Source organism: Vulpes lagopus, chromosome 23 (assembly GCF_018345385.1).
Source record: "Vulpes lagopus strain Blue_001 chromosome 23, ASM1834538v1, whole genome shotgun sequence".
In the NCBI taxonomy this organism is placed as follows: Eukaryota; Metazoa; Chordata; class Mammalia; order Carnivora; family Canidae; genus Vulpes; species Vulpes lagopus.
The window spans coordinates 1,649,967-1,669,775 of NC_054846.1; the positions used below are offsets into that span (position 1 = coordinate 1,649,967).

Below are 19,809 nucleotides of genomic sequence, written 5' to 3' on the forward strand. Positions count from 1 at the left end.
ATGATATTATAGATTAAATAGATTATTTATTATTCTAAAAAGTTAACTGAGAAGCAAATAATGCAGTAAATCCGCAATGTTTTTTAAGAGTTAACATCTTGTTGAAAAGAAAACGTCTATATAAATCACTCTGCTCCATGCAGATGTGAAGAGCCAAGTTGTTCATTTCCTGATGCTTGCTTCCTAGATGAGTAATGGAGAACATATTAAAAAAAAATAGTCCTTGATAGACTGAATCTGCCCAGGGAAATAATGTTAAATGCCTTTGTCATATTCCTTTATGCTATAGTGTAAAATAATTGTTAGCAAAAATAACACTTTTGTTTGAATTCAGAGCCAATTCTATTGTTTTATTCTGTTCAAATTGACTGGCTTTCAATATGGCAAGCCATTATGACTTTTAGCAAGAACTTACTTTACAAATTATTTATAATAAATTTATCTAGTAAGAAAATAAAGCTACAGAATTTCTGCTTCTTAAGTAGACATAGAACTAAGATAAAATAGGGACCATCCTTTGTGTTCAAGCAGGGAGCCCTATCATCCCTCCCCCCACCCTTTTGCGGTCTTTCTTGCTTTATTTCTTGTTTACTTTCCTTTACTTATCCATTCGATGATATTTACTGAGTACTTACTTTGTGCCAGTCTCAGGGAAGCATACTGGAGGAAGAATGAGGAGTTGCGATTAAAAGTTGAAAATAAAAAAAAAATAAAATAAAAATAAAAAAAAAATAAAAGTTGAAAAGATTAGTGGAGAGGGAAGAGAGCTTCTATAAAGTTCTGGAAAATATTAGCAGAGTACAAAAACAAAATCATCCCACACATAGAATAAAGCCTGTGGACCACACTTTCTGAAATAGAGTCCTGGAATAATGCGAAGATTCCTTTCCTGTCAACCCTGGATGCCATGGAGACTATATTTTTCCCTTTCACATGACACTTAGTTCATCTACCCACTCTTCTCTTTCAACTTGCCCCCAGTGACCACTACTTCTAAATGCCCAGGAATACAAAGAAGTCCCCATTGCCTTTATCAGGTGTTCTTCTACCAATCAAAATGAGGGTCAGATAAGGCACATTGATATGATTGTTTTTTTTTTATTGCTCATCCATAAAAATGACAACTTTATCATTTTCCACTCTTCATGACTCTAGCACTCAGTTTCCCTAAAGATAGTCAAGTAAGAAGTAAATGGTGGCATAATTCACTGAGACAGAATGTGAGTCTAAAGTACATGGACTAAAAAAAAAAATAAAAAAAATAAAGTACATGGACTAAGAAGCCCAGAACTGTCCTCTCCTGAGAGAAGAGTAAGTAATATCTGGCTCTGTTTCTGTGGTCGAGACTAAGCACATATTTGCAGAGTAGCACAGCCTTGTGATAGCTGAAGGACAATATGTAAGTCCCAAGATATTGCCATGGACCATACATTCCTCTTTTAGATGTAAAAGGGTCCATTTGGAATCATATGACAAAATGCACTCTCACTGTGGATTTCTACATAGGATTAAGACATATCTCCAAACCAGAGACTTCATTATTCTAGCACCTTTGTGGTGAGAAAAACAAAATTTCCCATCTTCCAAGTATCCTTCCAGTAGCAGGCTGGATGGTTGTCCCCAAAATATGTCCATGTCTTAATTTCCAGAATCTGTATTATCTTAAATGACAAAAGAATGAATATTATCTTCTATGGCAAAAAGTGTGATTTAGTTAAAGATCTTGAGAGGAGGAGGTCATCCTGGGTTATTGGAGTAGACCTGAAATGCAATCACAATGTGTCCTTTTAAGAGAGAGAGAAGAGGAGTTTTGACATAGACACAAGGTGGGGTAAGATGGCGGGAAGATGGAGCAGACTGAGATGGTCAAAACCCAAGGAACGACAGCCATCACCTAGAGGATCCCAAGAGAGTGTAGTCCTGCCGATGCCTTGATTTTAGTCCAGGCAAACTGATTTTGGACTCGTGACCTCCATGACTATAAGAGATTAGCCTTCTGTTGTCTTGAACCAGAAGGTTTTTGGTAATGTGTGACAGCAAATGTAGGAAGCAAATACATTCTCAAATTTTGGAACCTCTACTTCTGGAAGCATGATCTAAACAAAAGAAAATCAAAAAAAATTAAAAAAAAAAATAAACAAAAGAAAATCAGAAATATGATTAAACAAGCTGCACATAGGTCAGAATGTGGTACGGTGACTCCAGAGGATGTGTGCTTAAGTTTGATTTCTGTCCAGTCCCGTGCTGTGACAGCGATGACCTCTGTTGCTGCTCAGTTGCTTGTTTGTAAATAGCAGGACTCAGCAGAAGGTGAAAATGTTTTTAGGCCGCAAAAGGTAGGGCCTTTGCTAAAAGTGGCTCCTTGCCTCCCAATCTCAGAGCTCAGAGAAATAGCAGAAGTAGAACAGGAGTAGGTATCAGGCACAAGTATCTCCTGATGGTGCAGCTGATGTCATGGAGCAAAATAGAGACTCAGAACTAGGGGAGCGTGAGTGAGCCTGGGATAAATGAGAAAGGTGAGCATATGGAGGGCAGTTAGGATGTAATTGATAAGTAAATAAAAGGCATAGGTTCCAAAGGGAGTATGTGCGATACCAAACAAGAGGTAAAAGTGTGATTAAAGAGCCATAAAATATTTCGTGACCTCAAACATGAGTAAGAAGTTGTCCGTATAAGATCTAAATTGCCCTTATTACTTGTTGGGCCACAGGAAAGCCTCACTGCAAGCTATGCTCATCTTTTTGTCTCCAAACAAACAAATTGTGAGCTCCATGAATTCAATGAGTCCGCCTACCTGTTACCTTCAGATTGTAAAATACTTTCTGGACACATTATCAGGTATATTGATGGGTATACCAATAAACAAATATTTAGAAGGGTGCATACTACTATTTATAGGTTAGAAGATGACAAACAACCAGGTGAGCTAGTGACAGCGTTGTCACAATGCCTAATTCTGTTCCTGGGACATGGTCAGTAGCTGTAACTATAAGTAATAATATATTATAAATAAAAAAGCAATAAAGCTGTTTGAATTATAAATAAAAAAGCAATAAAGCTATTTGAAAGGTCTTTCTGATAACCTTTTGGATATCATGCGCATTACTGAGATGTTTCTTTAAGAAAATAAAATGTCCTTGCCTGGTATGTCTGATTCTATTCCTTATTACATCAGAAGGAAGGAGTCAATACATGCTTAGAAGTATATGCTTTCAAAAAAAAAAGAAAAGAAAGAAAAGAAAAATATATGCTTTCAGGACAGGAATCGAATAGAATCTGATAGAAAAAATAATATGGAGTCAAAAACTCCTAACTTTCTTTGTAATTTTATTAGCTAGTTTACTTGAAGAATAAGAGCTAATGTCAGAGTTAATGCAAAATGAAAGTTTTGTACTCTTGACCTTTCTCTCAGCCTATAAATCAGACTCAAGCACAACATGGAAGCTTCTTTCTCCTTTCTTATTTCGATGACTTTCCTTCTCCAATAAAGCAATAAGCAAAGAGGAGGTCAAGAGCAAGGACTTTCATAAAGACAACACCTGAAGAAAATGCTGGTTTCCTTCCCTGAACTTTGAATGAACTTTGACTGTTTTCTTAAATAAAATGTGGTATTTAATGGTGAATGCTTCTGCAGAAGCTGTCAGGTGTACTTGTAGCAGAGTAGCTAAAAAATATCCCTTTCTGTTTAAAAAACAGACACAAGCTAAAGAATTTTTCATAATCGAAGTACATTTTTGGTGTTGAGTTGCATGAGTTCTTTATATATTTTGGTTATTAGCTTTTTATCGGACGTGTCCTTTGCAAGTACCTTCTCCCACTCAGCAGACTGCCTTTTGTTTTGTTGGGGTTTCCTTTGCCGCAAAGAAGCTGTTTTAAGGTAGTCTCAATCGTTCATTTTTTGCTTTTGTTTCCCTTGCCTCTAGAAAAATGTTATGACCAATGTCAGAGAAATTACTGCCTCTGTTCTCTTCTAGGGTTTTTACGCCTTCGAGTCTCATATTTATGTCTCTCATCCATTTTGAGTTTATTTTTCTATATGGTGTCAGAAAATGGTCCAGTTTCATTCTTTTCCGTGTAGCTGTCCAGTTTTCCCCGTATTGTTTATTGAAAAAATTGTCTTTTTTATTGTATATTCTAGCCTCCTTTGACATAGATTAATTGACCATATAAGTGTGGGTTTATCTCTGGGCCCTCTATTCTGTTCCATTGATCTACAGGTCTCTTTTTGTGCCAGTATCATACTGTTTTCATCATTACAATTTTGTAGTATTTCCTGAAATCTGGAATTGTGATACCTCCAACTTTGTTGTTCTTTCTCAGGATGGCTTTGGCTATTTTGCGTCTCTACTGGTTCCATTCAAATTTTAGTATTATTTGTTTTAGTTCTGTGAAAAATGCTTTTGGCATGTTGAATCTGTAGATCGCTTTGGGTAGTAAGGGATCCTTAATGATCACCCATTCTTGTGAACTCAGATCTTAGTTCAAACTTTGCTTGGTGCTGACACTGTAGAACTACTTCATGTTAAAGTTATTATGTAATCCATGTTTAAAAGCTTGCTTTATTTATGAACTTTAATAATTGAAAAAGCAAAAGAATTTCTGAGTTACTATTTTAAATATAGGAGGCCAGACTTTGTAAACATTCTCACATCTGGAATAAAATTATAGCTGTCAATGCAAATCACATAGAACCAACTCATGTATTAGTAAGTTAATCTTTGTATCGATTCCCTAAATCGGAATCACCTATGTAGTATATAATTTATTACACGCTATATAAATTTCACCCTTAATCAGCCAGGTATGTTCTCTAGACAACACTTATTGGTGTAGATCTTTTTTTTAAAGTAAAATTTGAAGTAATTGTCTTTTTTCACCCATTAAGCAATACTCATATGGAAATTTAAGAAATATGGGATGTAGTTTTCCATGACATTTAAAACTTTATATGCACATTATGGCAAGGAAAGGAAAACATTAGTGACAAAGTAAAACATTGAACACTTCAAGTCCGTATCTTTAATCACAAGCACTAGAAACTTGAGCAAGGTAATCAAGCTCCCTTCACCTCCCTATTTCTAGCTCCAAATTAAAAAAAAAAAAAAACACACACATATTGCATATTATTACTAAAATAATAGATAACATTGAAATATATGTGTCTAGCACACAATAGATTATCAACACACATGAAAGTCTATCCTTTAATTTGTGTAAACTCAGGAACTCAGTTCCTAAAATTCTGTTTTATGATATTTTATTAGCTTGAAAACCAAAAGTACATTTCCAGCTCTTCTTTCAATGAATACATTTATACATACTTGTTAATTAGATAATTGGTTTATCATATGTAAGATCATGAATTCCCCATCTCTTGGTCTGTATTTTGCTGGAAGTAGACTTACGGATGTTTCTAATCCATAATAACACCCCCAAATCTCACACGATCTAGATCTTTCGCAGTTGGATATACTTTTACCATAGCTAAATAAAGAGGCCTCTAGTAACTGAAATAATGTTTGAAATTAATTATGTGCAAACTGGAAGGACTACAATCTGAATTTGTTTTTTTTTTTTTTTTTTTTACAATCTGAATTTGACATCACTTACAGTTTATACATTTTAAACCGTTAGTACTCATTCAGCCCATTGGGGATCAGATTGAGAAAAAAGTGACATTTATAGTAATGTCTATTTTGAAATTGAAGTTATTTGCTGATGTCTTTAATAATTGTGAAGATGCTCACGGCTTAAAAAAGACTTTTTACTTGATGAATGGTATCATTCAAATATTATAACTTGTCCATGATTCAAATCTCAGAATGATAACGTCACTTTTAAATAGGGTCACAGAGGGACACTTGGGTGGCTTAGTAGTTGAGCATCTGCCTTTCTCAGGGCATATCCTGGAGACCCGGGATCGAGTCCCACGTCGGGCTCCCTGTGTGGAGCCTGCTTCTTCCTCTGCCTGTGTCTCTGCCTCTCTCTGGGTCTCTCATGAATAAATAGATAAAAGCTTAAATAGATGATAGATAGATAGATAGATAGATAGATAGATAGATAGATAGATAGATAAGGTCAGGGAAACACTCTTTGATAGAAAGTTACCCTTACTAACTTGGTTTCTTGTGTTAGTAAGATCCTTGTTCAAATATGCTGGTTGTTGAAATAAACCTCACGTGTACTCTACTTAAGTAGCAATATTATTTTAAGATTTGTTCAAAGAAAGTGTGGAACATTATAAATTATCCACATCACTCTAAACTCTGATATTTAATTTTATTACTCTGTAAAAAGTGTGCTCTCTAAATCACTAATTACGTTGATTTCCTGGCAACACTACTGTACGATATAAGTTGACTTGGTAAATACAGGTCATGATGAGAATTTATTACTACAGTCGATTTTTAGGATGCATTCAATTTATGCAATGAATAGTTTTTAAAGATACACCTAATTAATTCCTCCCATCACTGAATTTTGAAAGACACCCCCAAGTGAGCTTTCTCTATTAATTTTTTGTAATGTATACGGAACAAGAAGTTTCTGTTCACATTGCAGGATAAACGATGTCAACTTATTGTTATATGATCTCTGTAGTTCTGTAGCCGTAGTTAATAATGCGATCTAATATAAATAAATGTTTGTTTTGTATTTGTAGAATATGTCTTTTTTACTTAAAATTAAAATTGATTTTCTTGCGCCTTGCTCCGTTGTTTAAACTACTGTCATACTAAGTACAAAAATCATGGGAAGCAAATAGCGGCTGTTACAGTTTTAGTAAGTTCCGTAGGGGGCTTTTGAATGAAATTCATGTATTTGTGTGGCCCCCAAAGATGATTTCCTGCATCTTGCTAATACCGTCCGTCCTTTTCTAACACCCATGGCAAAAAAAGTAATACTGGCAGCCTCGTTTGTTGAAGCGCCCTGGCCAATGGGACCGAATCGTAAGTCGTTAGCGATGTGTTAAGAAGAATTCTTCCCCAAGAACCTCAAAAACCTGCTGCCCCAAGGAACTGAAGCGTCAGGTATTAACGAGACGAGAAGTGCATCACCCTGGGCTGTCCTCGGTTCAGATATTCGCAGAATACCCGTGTTCCCTTGCCTGTTGTCTCAGCAGATTAAGATGACATCTTTGGTTGAAGCGAAGTTAGGGTAAGTGCGCAGAGAAAAAGCAAATACACTTAAGAAATTAAGACTTAAACCCTGATGATTCCCCTCCTCAGGTAAATACATAATAAATAAATGGGCATTTTTTTCGGTTTGTAATTTTTGTGGCCTAAGGAAATGAGAATTCATTATGTGTGATGTCAGATTTAGGTACTACAGAGTTTTAGAAAGATGTATAATTGTCTATACTATAAATATGATATTTTTTTGTTTCTATGATTTATCAGTGATGCTTTTTGATATTATAATAGGAGTATTATTTAATTCTTACATATACTTTCATAGAAATCCGGCCTTTTTAAGCACGCCGCGTTTCATCTTCTCTCTTGCATTAGTTATCACAAGACTGGCCTTCCTCCGTACGTTTCTTTTGCTCCCTTGAGATAGCTGAATTTTGCAACTTCAGCACTCCAGTCTGGCTCTTGGCCCAGTCAACACCCTTCACACCACGGTGATATATTTGTTTCGCTTGGTAATGCTGCCAAGTCCTGAAATCCTAACATATGGCCCCAATGCACTGTCTATGCTTCGCATTTTTGAGTGTCTTTGTATAAGTAATTTTATTACAGATTTATAGACTCAAGATCAGATGATCCATACTGACGGAGCCTGGCGTTGTATAAGGGAAGAAATTAAGACCCAGGGAGGTTAGTGACTTGTCAAGACTGATTAATGACATGGTCATGTATCAAAATTAAATCAAACTGGAATGAGATTTTTTTTTTTCCTCCTGACCGTTTTGGTATCATCATTTGTACTCCTTCCAAATTCAATGTAAATCCTAAAACACGGACATTGTGTTCACATTATATTTTTAAAATGCACAAATTGATTCACTAAACAGAAAACCAAACAGACCGTAATGGAATAAGCAGATGTAGAGGTAATTAACATTGTAGTTATTAGAGAAACGAGAGACCGTTGGCTCCCCGCCCCCCCACCCCGTGTGACTGCTGCTTGCCATCCTACAGGGAAGACGGGGGTGAAGGTGAAGGGCGAGCCAGGGGCAAAGGGGGTGAAGGGCAGCTCAACTGCCCTGGGGGAAGCCATGGGAAGGAGCACCAGAAATCGTACAAATCCATTTGAGGAGTTTAATTTTCAACCTACTAGAAGCATGATGACAGATCGTTGGTATGAAACTAACTTAGCACCTGAATGGCAGAACACTCAAATAAGGAGATTTTGAGAAAAATCCTCGCCTTTATTTGTCATAGATTATCATTTAAGTGCTTCATTTCATTGGGTTCAAAAATACTTTTTTTTTTTTTTTTTGCTCTTTAAGGGAAAGGATTATGGCCATATATAGGATGCCATTGTAAAGTCAGCAAATAAATTCTTAAATCTTCAAAATTGAAGTATGTATTTTTGAAAAAATAGTACATTTATTTATTTATTTATTATTTATGTATTTATTATTTCAAATAGTTCTTTTAGAGGTAGAACTTTTAGAAGTCTATTCTAGTGGAGTTGCTATTGGAAGAGTGGTCTCTAAGTAATTTCAGAATTTTGCAGCCAGCTTGAATTGGTGCTTCATTAATGGGAGCAAATGGTATCGCCCCGTTTGATAATAATTCAAAATAATTAAATGCTAATGGATTTTGGTATAGCAAAAAGTTAGATGTACTTTCAAACATTGACGACCTTCTACATTTAGAATACTCAGATAATATGCCTAGTGATGCTTTTGCTTATGCTAGTTTCTTACCTTTCGTTCCTCCTGCCCCACATCCCAGACACTCACTCTGATAGCCCGACCCCTCTGCCTTTCCCCAAGCCTTCCACTCCCCCCCATGGCCTTGCTGTCTCTCCTAGAAGCACAGCTGTTCCCTCTTAAACAGGACCTCCAAAATGTAATTACTAATCAAACAAAAAAAAGATAGTCCCCATTTTTAAAGATAGTCTCCATTTTTATGTGATTATATATGTTTATGTGTTACATACACTGCATAGATATTAAATTAAATCTTAGAAAATTTTTAAAAGGTTTTATTCATTTATTCCTGAGAGACACAGAGACAGAGAGAGAGGCAGAGACCCAGGCAGAGGGAGAAGCAGGCTCCATGCAGGGAGCCCGATGTGGGACTCGATCCGGGGACCCTGGGGTCACGCCCTGGACCCAAGGCTGATGCTCAACCACTGAGCTACCCAGGAGCCCCTAAATCTTAGAAATTTTCAGGATATAACCTCATCTACATCACTAGTTTTTATTTATTTATTTATTTATTTATTTATTTATTTATTTATTATTATTATTTTTTTTTTACTAGTTTTTCTAAGAACAAGACAAAGATTTTAATAGACAAGAGTGTGAGTAATGCTAATTCTGAGTAGCATTTCGGACAGTAAACCGAACAAACTCTGCGTCACATGATGACGTTGATAAAATAGCCTCTGGGATGCAAGTGTCTTCGGTGGCCAAGGGAGTGGGTGGAGATACCTCGGGCCCCAGCTACCCGGAGGCGCTGGGCTAAGGGCACCAAGAGGTTTGCAGAGCCGGCCCTTGCCTTCAGAGATGATCACATTACTCAGAATCCTAAAGCCTTTGGTAATGATGGTCTGTTTGTCCTCCGGTGTCTATCATGTTATATTGTTTATTTTGTTTTCACATGTAAATCCCTTATTTTTTCAAAAATAGATGTTTTAATTTTTGAAATAATTACATGCCTTACTTGTGTATATCTGGTGATTCCTATCAGTACATTGCTAATTAAGAATTTTTGGAAGCCTTTTTTTATTCAAATAAGATTCCTAGAAATTCATTTGCATTTACACCTTAATTCCAACATGAATACCTGGATGGAAAAACTACATTCTATATTGCCCTTTATTGCTTAAATGTAATTTGTCTTTCCACAGAAAATGAAATAATTAATTTTCTTCCTTGTGTGAATTACATCAGTCTGAGCTGATTTCAGAACATGTAAAACTTGTAGTATTTAGAATTTCAGGTTTCAAGCTTAGGCTCAAATTTCTAGACTGTTTTGTTAAATATAAAGTCTTTTCTATAAAGACGGTCTTATGATGACAAAATGTTAACTTCTTTCTTTTGGATTTACTGAATATAATAAAATGTTCATGATTCACTGTTCGTCCTCCAGGTGTTATGGTATGAATAGTATGTGTTAAAATATGAATTTTGGTTAGCTTACCCTCATCTAATGTCTTTATTTAAAAATAAGCACAAGTAAATATTCTACTGGTTTCAGAAATGATATAATTTTGCATCAACTCTTATTCAAAATGCTGGTACAAATATATGCAATATTTTAATGTTTATAATGTTGATGATACTTCAGCGAATTCTAACCAGCATGAAGTCTACATAAAAGACACCATTTTTACTGATGTACTTTGGGAATTTGAAAGTGTTTGGTTGTACTTTAGGAATTTGAAAGCAATTCTGGCTTTGAAGGGAATAAGGGTAACTAAAGTTGGGTTTCTTTTATATATATATATATATATATATACTGCATACATATATGTATCCCAAGTCATACAGCTTTTCCTAATAAAATAGCTTCTGTTGATGAGAAACCTGAATTTGGTAATAATTTTTCCTAAGGTATCTGATTGCATAATTTTATGCCTTACTTTGATTATACAATGTGAAAGAACAATGCAGATTCAATATTCTTTTATTTCCCTCTGCTCCATTTCTGTAATTTATAAGTATAAAGTGGTATTGAGTAATGTTTTTAATTTTCCAGTTATTGTTTTAATTCTCATTAGAATTTTGTGCCAATTAGTTAATTAGTAATAGCAGCATGGTTGTCTTTCCCATTTTCTCTCTTATGACATGAATTCTTTGGCCAAGCAAAATTTTAAAGTAAGTCTTTTGGCAAAATTTACAGACTTGAAATAAAGAGAAGTGTTTGGAGCTATGATAGCTTCATGAAAAATTTTCAGACAAGCAGGTTTGGGGGCAGGGGAAGAATGGATAAAAAATTCTTCTCAATGTCCATCAGAATTTTATCAAAATTTGAAACACATAGTTTGAACTTCTTCCCCTAAAATAGAAATTCAGATTATATTTCTTAACAGTGTTTAGGGATCACTTTTCTGTAGGTTTGACTTATTCACGAAAAAAATGTAAAGCAAATAAAAGCAAATGTTTCTAGTAAAACATCTTTTCTCATTAGGATAGGCACAACGAATTAGTCTCTCTATAAACAATCTTAATGAATAGGAATGAGTACTGATTTACTAAAGGATTTCTAAATATTAAGTGTTTTTGAATAGATTCCCTGTTGCTTTACTTCTTAGCACTTAACCCTCTGTATGTAAATCATTCACACAAATAGGTAGAGCAATAAGCATTTTAATCCAAGTGGAAAAACAAATACTTTTAAGTATAGGTAACAGAAAAGAATGCATTTTCCCAAGTTATTCTAGATCAAAGCCTCAAAATGGATGTATTCTGAGGTATTTCTACACAATACAAAGAGGACTGGCTATCACTAAACCCACTAACTTGGCTTTTTAAATTTCAGTCGTTGCTGGAAGAGTTCCTCATTGCTGTTTTCTCTCAAAATAAGCTGCTCTTATTTTCAAGCACATTGGGGAATCAGGTGTTCTTTTCTGTCACTGTTCTTAACAGAATAGATCTTTATTGCTGAGCAATTGCCGCTTCTGTTTCAGGGATTATCAAAAATACATCATAACTACAAGTCAAAACAAAAAAAAATCTGTATGATGAATCATAACTAAGTGGCCAGCAGAGTATCTCCAAGGAATGTGTTCTTATTTTATTTTGGGAAAATCTTGATATATGAAATTAAAGATTATCATGAAGAATAAATACCATATTGATTAATATATTGAACATGAGCGTGGAGTTTACTGATTATTATTTATCTTCAAGAGCTGGAGTGACCTGGAAAAAAAAAAAAAAGCATGATGCTAATATCAATTTATGTATTCTTTTAAAAAATGCACTAATTATAGTTATTGTTGTTGTTTTAACAGCATGAAAGATGCGGGAGTAGGCCATAAGCAATGGAGGGGTCCTGTATCATCCACCTGCAAGCAGTGCCCGGTGGCCTATACCAACCCCGTGTGTGGTTCAGATGGTCACACCTACTCTTCTCAGGTAAAGACAGTCACAGTCATTTCATATGAAATATGCAATGCGTATTTACTAATTAAATGAATAAAATTATTAAGTCTCCCATGTACTCATCCAAATAACTTACTTAGCTTTTAAAACAGTGCAAATAATCTCACTGGTTTGGAATCTGATTTAATGTATATTTGTCTCCCCTATATCAGAATTTTTAAAATTCGAAATACTAAAGTGGTGAACGCTCTGGACCCTCCAACATTAAAAAACATTTCCTTTGTTGCAACTATTCAAGAGTTCAGAAATGTAACCGTGGCATGCCGTAATGCTCACAATTATCATCATTATAACAACAATAGCAGCTACAATCTGCCATTATCATTACTTCTTTTATCTCATATGTTATTTCTATGGTATTACTTTTAAGCCTCCCAAAATTCCTTTCAACAAATGAGAAGACTAAAGGTCAGAAGGATATAGCAAATTTCACCCATTTACTGACATTTAAACCGGTAGGTATTGCCGTCTCTGATTTAGTGTCCATTCTTTCCTCTACATTATCTGCCTCTTTATTCAGTGTCCCCATAGTACTCAAATATATAGAAGCTTTTAAGAACTTTACCGAATAAGACATTGATAAGTTTTCTTTGAATATGTCACAGAAATGAATGTAGGCTCACAAGCTCTTACATGAAATTTTGAGGTCAGATAAATTTATGAAATTAGATTTTTTAAAACTAGGTTTGTTTAAAAAAACAGTACAGTGGCATATTGAAATTTTGAGGCCAGATAAAATTTTAAAATTAAATTTTTTAAAACTGTATTTGTTTTAAAAAACAGTACAGTAGCATATTGAAATTTTGAGGCCAGATAAATGTATAAAATTAGATTTTTTAAAACTATTTGTTTTAAAAAAATAGTTCAGTAGCATATTGAAATTTTGAGACCAGATAAATGTATAAATTAGTTTTTTTTTTAAACTGTATTTGTTTTAAAAAACAGTACAGTAGCATATTGAAATTTTGAGGCCAGATAAATGTATAAAATTAGATTTTTTAAAACTATTTGTTTTAAAAAATAGTTCAGTAGCATATTGAAATTTTGAGGCCAGATAAATTTATAAAATTAGATTTTTTTAAAACTGTATTTGTTTTAAAAAAAACAGTACAGTAGCATATTGTACTGTTTCCCCAGTGGGACCTTGCCCTATTATTAAACATATTAATATCTTACTAAGGAACTTTTTGAATTTCACATTACACAGAATATATGAAAACTATAAATTTCTTCAGTTCATATCCAAGTTTGCTTACTGCAAGGAGAGTCCCAAAAATTTTTAGCTACCTGGACATTTTGTTTCATAGATACGTCTTTATGAGCCAACCCTTCTCTTCATAAATCTGTCCTCACAACTTAAACTTGCATTTGTAATCACTAATCTTCTCAATGGCGCCCCAATGATAAGATAGATTGATCGGGTCAATAAATGTATGCAGAGTACTTCTTTGGTGCTAAGTACTGTGTCTGTCATCCCCGTAAAGCTGCCATGTGCTTATTTGCTGACCTTCTAAAGATGTGCATTGCTAGGAGAGAATGGAGACTGTTACCGGTCATTCCAGTACGACCTTGATCTTGGTGACGAATCTTGGTCCAGAGTCCCAGCTTTGCGAATTAGGAAAATTCATGCTTTCAGCACAAGAAAGAATGAATATATCTCCTATTTTCAAATCCTACGTGACAGCGTAAATCACTACACGGATTGATTCACTGAGAATGAGGTTGCAGATTGTAATATTCAAATTGGTGGGTAGAGCTACCTGGCAAGCAAATTTTCATCTCGGCTGCACTCGATGAACACTGATGGTTGCACAGGTTGAATCAAGGGAGAGACTAATTTTCACTGGCATCTAGCTGAAATAAACCTGTAATTCTCAACATTCGAAGTACGTGTGCTGGAGGATGCTTGCGTCCAGGGTGTCTCTGGAGCACACTAACATTAGCCCCCATCTATTTGTTTGGGGCTCTCTTAAGGATGCTCCTGGTAGATGGTCAAGTTCTGTATAATTGGCAACCTTGGGTGGCTCGGCGGTTTTTCACCTGCCTTTGGCCCAGGGCGTGATCCTGGAGACCTGGGATCAAGTCCCACGTCGGGCTCCCTGCATGGAGCCTGCTTCTCCCTCCTCCTGTGTCTCTGCCTCTCTCTCTCTCTCTCTCTCTCTCTCTCTCTCTCTAGGTCTATCATGAATAAATAAATAAAATCTTAAAAAAAAACAAGTTCTGTGTAATTTAGTTTCACAGAGCATGAAGTTACAATCACAAGTGATTTCTTCCTTTTGGGACCATACAGGAGGTCTTGCTTGATGATTGTGGAGAAATACAACCATATTCCCACCTCAGATTAAACATGCCTGTCACGGGTAGATTAATTCACATATATTTCCATGGAACAATCCGATGGAACAATTCCATTGTTCTCCATTGTACTAAGCATCTTCAAAGACTCCCCAGCTTACAAATCGTATGGTTTTATAAATATTGTTAATAAAACCATTCTAAATAATCCATTGAATTTTGACCATTCTGAGTAATCCATTGGATGATAAACCATTGCATTATTATTTTAATATTTATTTGCATATGTATCACTTCCGATACATGCCTTGTTGACAAAATGATGTGAAAAGAACACGGCTCAAAGAATATAAGCTTTTAGTAAAACCCAAATCACCACCCTCATTTCTAATGATTGATTCTAATTGATTCTAATTTAACTTGGTGATTTTTCCACTTTGGACCACCAATACTAATGCTGAGCTGTGTAAAACAATGCAAACTAAGTGGAGATCTTAGCCCAGTAAGAACTTCTATTAAACAAACAAACAAACAAACAAAAAAGAACTTCTATTAAACAATCCTTAATAATATTTTTTAGAAGTTTATTGGCTTTAAAATTCAAAATAAGGCCCTTAGCTTTTTTTTCTTTTCTTTTCTTCTCTTCTCTTTTTTCTTTTCTTTTCTTTTCTTTTTTCTTTCTTTTCTCTTTCTTTTCTTTTCTCTTTTCTTTTCTTTTCCTTCTTTTCTTTTCTTTCTTTTTTCTTTTTTCTTTTCTTTCTTTTCTTTCTTTTCTTTCTTTCTTTTCTTTTCTTTCTTTTCTTTTCTCTTTCTTTTCTTTTCTCTTTCTTTTCTTTTTTCTTTTCTGTAAGACAGAGTATTACCAGTACTAGATTGAGAACAAAGACCACAGAGGCAAATGCCTTATTGAGATGGTAATTTTATTATTTCTCCAGCATCCAATTACCAGGGGATGAAAACAGAAGATTGGTGCAGGAGTCACAAGATATTTATTTTGGCTTTTGGCTCACTCATCTTTGTCAATAGGCTCAGCACATTCTGACAGCTGGAGATTTAAACAGCTTTGGGCAAACTCAGGGGCATTTGAGTTCACAGTAATGGTGAACTCCAAGTTCTAGGTTTAGTATGATTCATAAAGCTCCTTGCTTGAGGTTTCTGATCCCTCAGCTGAGTATTCTCAATATGTTAAACACTGGTCAGAAGCCAGGTGCTACCAGCCCGGGGTGTGGGACCCCTCGCCCCTTCCAGGATGGAAGCCCAGGCCTGCGCTCCTGGTCTCTGTACCATCTTTCTGTATTTTGGCTCCCTTGCATATCCATTTGTCTGTTGTTTGTTTTACTATTGCAAATAATCTTCCTTCAGGTTCTTTTTTAGACCAACTGCATTCCCTCATTAGCTTCAGCTCAATTTATGGAGAGGAAATTATAAATCACGCTTCCACTGTACAACTTAACTGGAGATGAGGTCATCACAAAGTATAATAGGTGCAGGAGTTGAGGGTTGGGCTGAGAAAGAGGTTATCACAAGGTAGCCAAAGGGAGACTTTCGTCAAATGCCCTAAGATATAATTTTGGAAAGTATTTCTCATTACTCAGTTTTGACCGACTTGGAATAATTATTTTATTGGAGTTTAAGCTCTGAAATTGTCAGCTTGTCTAGAAATGCTCAGTAGAGCATTTTAAAAATGTATACACAAAAAAACCCCACAAAGGAATAGATGAAAATTTATGAAAAAAAATTGATTCACTTGAAAAAATATTGGGACTTTTGTAATTTCTGTAAGAACTGTTTTTGTAACATCTGATTTTCTTCCTGTTTAAAAAAAAATGATTGACACTTTTTCTAGAAGCCTAGCTCACCTTTCTTTTTAAAAGAACAAATATTTCCTGAATTCTTTTGAATTCAGCAGTGCCAGAAAAATCAAAATATAGGTCTGTTCAAGGTTATTGGAGAGGTAATCGTTCCTGAAATTGACACAAAAGATAAAGGTCTTTGTTTCTTTACTTGAGGCGAAGTCTATTTTGAGTTTATTGCTTCAGTAAGGCCTAGGAGCTGTCCTCCAATATAGCATCCATAGGACCACGGCAATAATTGTCTAAAATGGATGATAATTTGCTGGGCCGAAGTCAATAAATAATAATCATGTTTTAGAATTCAACATGGCATCGGTGGTAATACCAACTCCCTGGGGACAACACACTGGGTGATTTTTGACTTTTTTTTTTCATATTTAGTCACATACTCCTTGGCAATTGAACTTAGTAATGGTGAATTCTGGGCACCTGGTGGCTCAGGGGTTGAGCGTCTGCCTTCGGCTCAGGGCGTGACCCCGGGGTCCCGGGATCAAGTCCCACGTCAGGCTCCCCGCATGGAGCCTGCTTCTCCCTCTGTCTCTCTGTCTCTCTGTCTCTCTGTCTCTCTCTCTCTCTCTCTCTCTCTCTGTGGGTCTCTTGTGAATAAATAAATAAAATCTTTTAAAAAATGGTGGATTCCTTAGGAATTAACATTGTAAGTAACAGTGTGTGTGTGTGTGTGTGTGTGTGTGTGTGTGTGTTGAGGGAAAGCAAGCAGAAAGTTAACCATTTTATACTAAAGCTCCCAACTCTGGTTACAGACATGCTACTTAGGTTGGTTTGGGGTGAGATCCGTGAATCTGAATTTTAAAAGCTCCTCAAGCGATTTTTATATGTAGGCGTAGTTGAGAACCACTACTGGATCTCTTCACACTGCTGCTTTCAAGTTCCTTTTTTATTTTTATTTTTTATTTTTTTTACAAACTAGAACAGTAGCATTCATGGAGAAGCATTTACCTTTTTTGTTGCAACCTGCGAACATCACATTCTGGTTTCTCATTTTACTGCCATGTCTTATTTTTCTTTACTTTTCCATATTTGAGGCATTCTCTTACTTTCTCATAATAATAGTTGCTAATTCTAGTAGCTCCGTGTACATTTCAAAAGATCCAGCATTTCCGGAACCTCACCATGCTGATGTGTTCTATCTATTAGAACTTAGTATTTCATTACCTTGTGTCACTGCCTCTGAATGCTTTGAGCGGAGAAGATTTTATGTTGGAAGATCCACATTCCGAAATCCATGTGCACGGTTCCCGTTTGAACCGTTCCAGTGCAGCTTCCCTGTGGATCGTGCGTTTGGCTCAGGCTTGCCGACTTGACCAGGACCACAGCTCCAGCTGTTAGCTGGTCACTGACGGGGACAAGCTCGCAGTAAACCCCTGCACATTAAAGGAGATCATGTGACGGGACTTTATCATAAAATCTCAGATTTGGAAGGAACTCAACAGCTCACCTGATGCAAACTTCTGCACAACCTGCAGGTGCCTGATAAGGGATCATGGTCTATGAAACACGGGTCTGCATTTGTGGGGCGATCTGTCAGAAAGGCTCTGGTTCTCACATCGACTTGGCTTCCAACACTCCCTGTTCCCACCCCCTCAGCGTATATTGAGGCACACAAGGCAAACTGTTGTCTTCCGTTGTTGGAAAATAAGTGAATTCCTAGATTTTCACTTAAAATGAAGCAAGAATCTAAAAGACACCCTAATAGGTAGACTGTTACTTCATTTTAACAAAACCCAGTTACTGGCCTTTTAGAAGTTTTTTTGTGTATGTTTATTTAGATATGGACTTTGTAAAGATTATTCATCTTCACTGAATCGGAGACATTCAACATTGTGTTCATGGAAACCTGACCCTGTAATTTGCATTGATATTGAAGCATTAAGTCATATTTAATTAAACTATATAATTATGATATTAACTTATTGGAACAGACTTTTGGAGCAAAAAAAGTGAAGTGATGGTAAACATAAAACTCAGCTGACAGGAATGAGAAAGTTTGGAGTCATTTATTAGTGTTAAGTGTTTAGCATGCTATGGACATCAGTTATTTCCCTGGAGATCAATCGAGGGTGAAATTCCAATATAATTGTCTTGTTAACCAAAAAAAAAAAAAAAAAATTCGCTCAGGAGAAACTAACTAATATATTCTTCTTGTGTAAATATTACATTTGTGGTTAAATTTGATCACCAAATGAAGGTGAAATATAATTTCTTAATCAGTTGAATATGAACAAGTAGAAATAATCACTGAATTTTTATAATCTTAACATATTTTCTAGGAAAAAATCTGTGTAAAAATAAATTCTAATTATTTGGCTTTTCAATCCTGAATTTATCTTATTCTCAGAATATTCTATATGTACGGATATAAAATGTTGAGCAGTTAGTGTTTTATATATACTTATTCATATTATTAGTGTATTTAAGTGCACACATAAAGGTAAGGGAAATACCCCTTTATATTTCTCATATCCACATCTTTTTGGCTTCCAGAGAATTTTCCTATAAGTGCACCACCCCGTCAACCATTCCAATGAATATGATCAACAGATGCTGAGACCAAATCCACTCAGTGTATCTTATGCAACATTCAATTAAGGCTAATACAAAATAAATAAATAAAATAATAATAATAATTAAGGCTAATAGCTAGGAAGCTCCAAGTAGAAGAATGAGGCCAATCTGCATATAATATCGACCTCAACAATGTTCTTCCTTCCCCACTCTGGGGTCCTGGCCCAACCACCTGAACAAATCCCATAAACCATCAATTTACCTTGGCAATCTAGGTGGCTTTGTCTCAATTTTCTTTCTTAGTCCTTCTACTTGGCTTGAGGACTGAACCCAGAAATAGCAGGGTATGTTGGTGATTCCACAGACCCCAGTTGGCCTACAAGGAAGAATCTAGGACAAGTATCCAAAAACAACAACAACAAAACCCCAAGCCTGATCAGTGAGTCAGGGGTGGCCTGGACGCCTTCTAGGAGCATGGTGGTATCATTGCTCACTTACTGCCGATAAGAGCTACGTTCTTCTGGAGACACAGATGGACAGGACATCAAATGTGACCTTCCAACCGCCTGGAAGACATTTGATTTTCCAATTGAATTAGAGTAATTGATTCTACTCCTTGGTTTTGGAATCATGCTTGCTAGCAGTCGGCTCAATCTGCCCTATTTTCTGAAGCTACCAACTGTTGGCATCCAGCCGTGTTGCTGAATGACAGAATGGAGGTGGGCAAGACGTCAGGAGGTACCGGCAGGTGCTTTGTGGGGCGGTTCAGGAGCCGGTGCCCCTTTCTCTTGCTGAAGGACTCACAGGGGAGGCAGAATGGAGAAGGAAATGTCTAGGCAAAGGGAAAATACA

General features: G+C 35.8%; 1 protein-coding gene across 3 annotated transcripts in view; it reads left to right on the plus strand.

Moving 5' to 3' along the window:
• The window catches only part of SPOCK3 (SPARC (osteonectin), cwcv and kazal like domains proteoglycan 3), a 410,315-nt gene that overhangs the window by 252,704 nt on the left and 137,802 nt on the right, over positions 1 to 19,809 (plus strand). For all 3 annotated transcript variants that reach the window (XM_041737862.1, XM_041737861.1, XM_041737863.1), the window contains exon 5: positions 12,136 to 12,259. In XM_041737862.1, the coding sequence (XP_041593796.1) occupies positions 12,136 to 12,259 (124 nt within the window). The remainder of the gene's footprint in view (positions 1 to 12,135; positions 12,260 to 19,809) is intronic.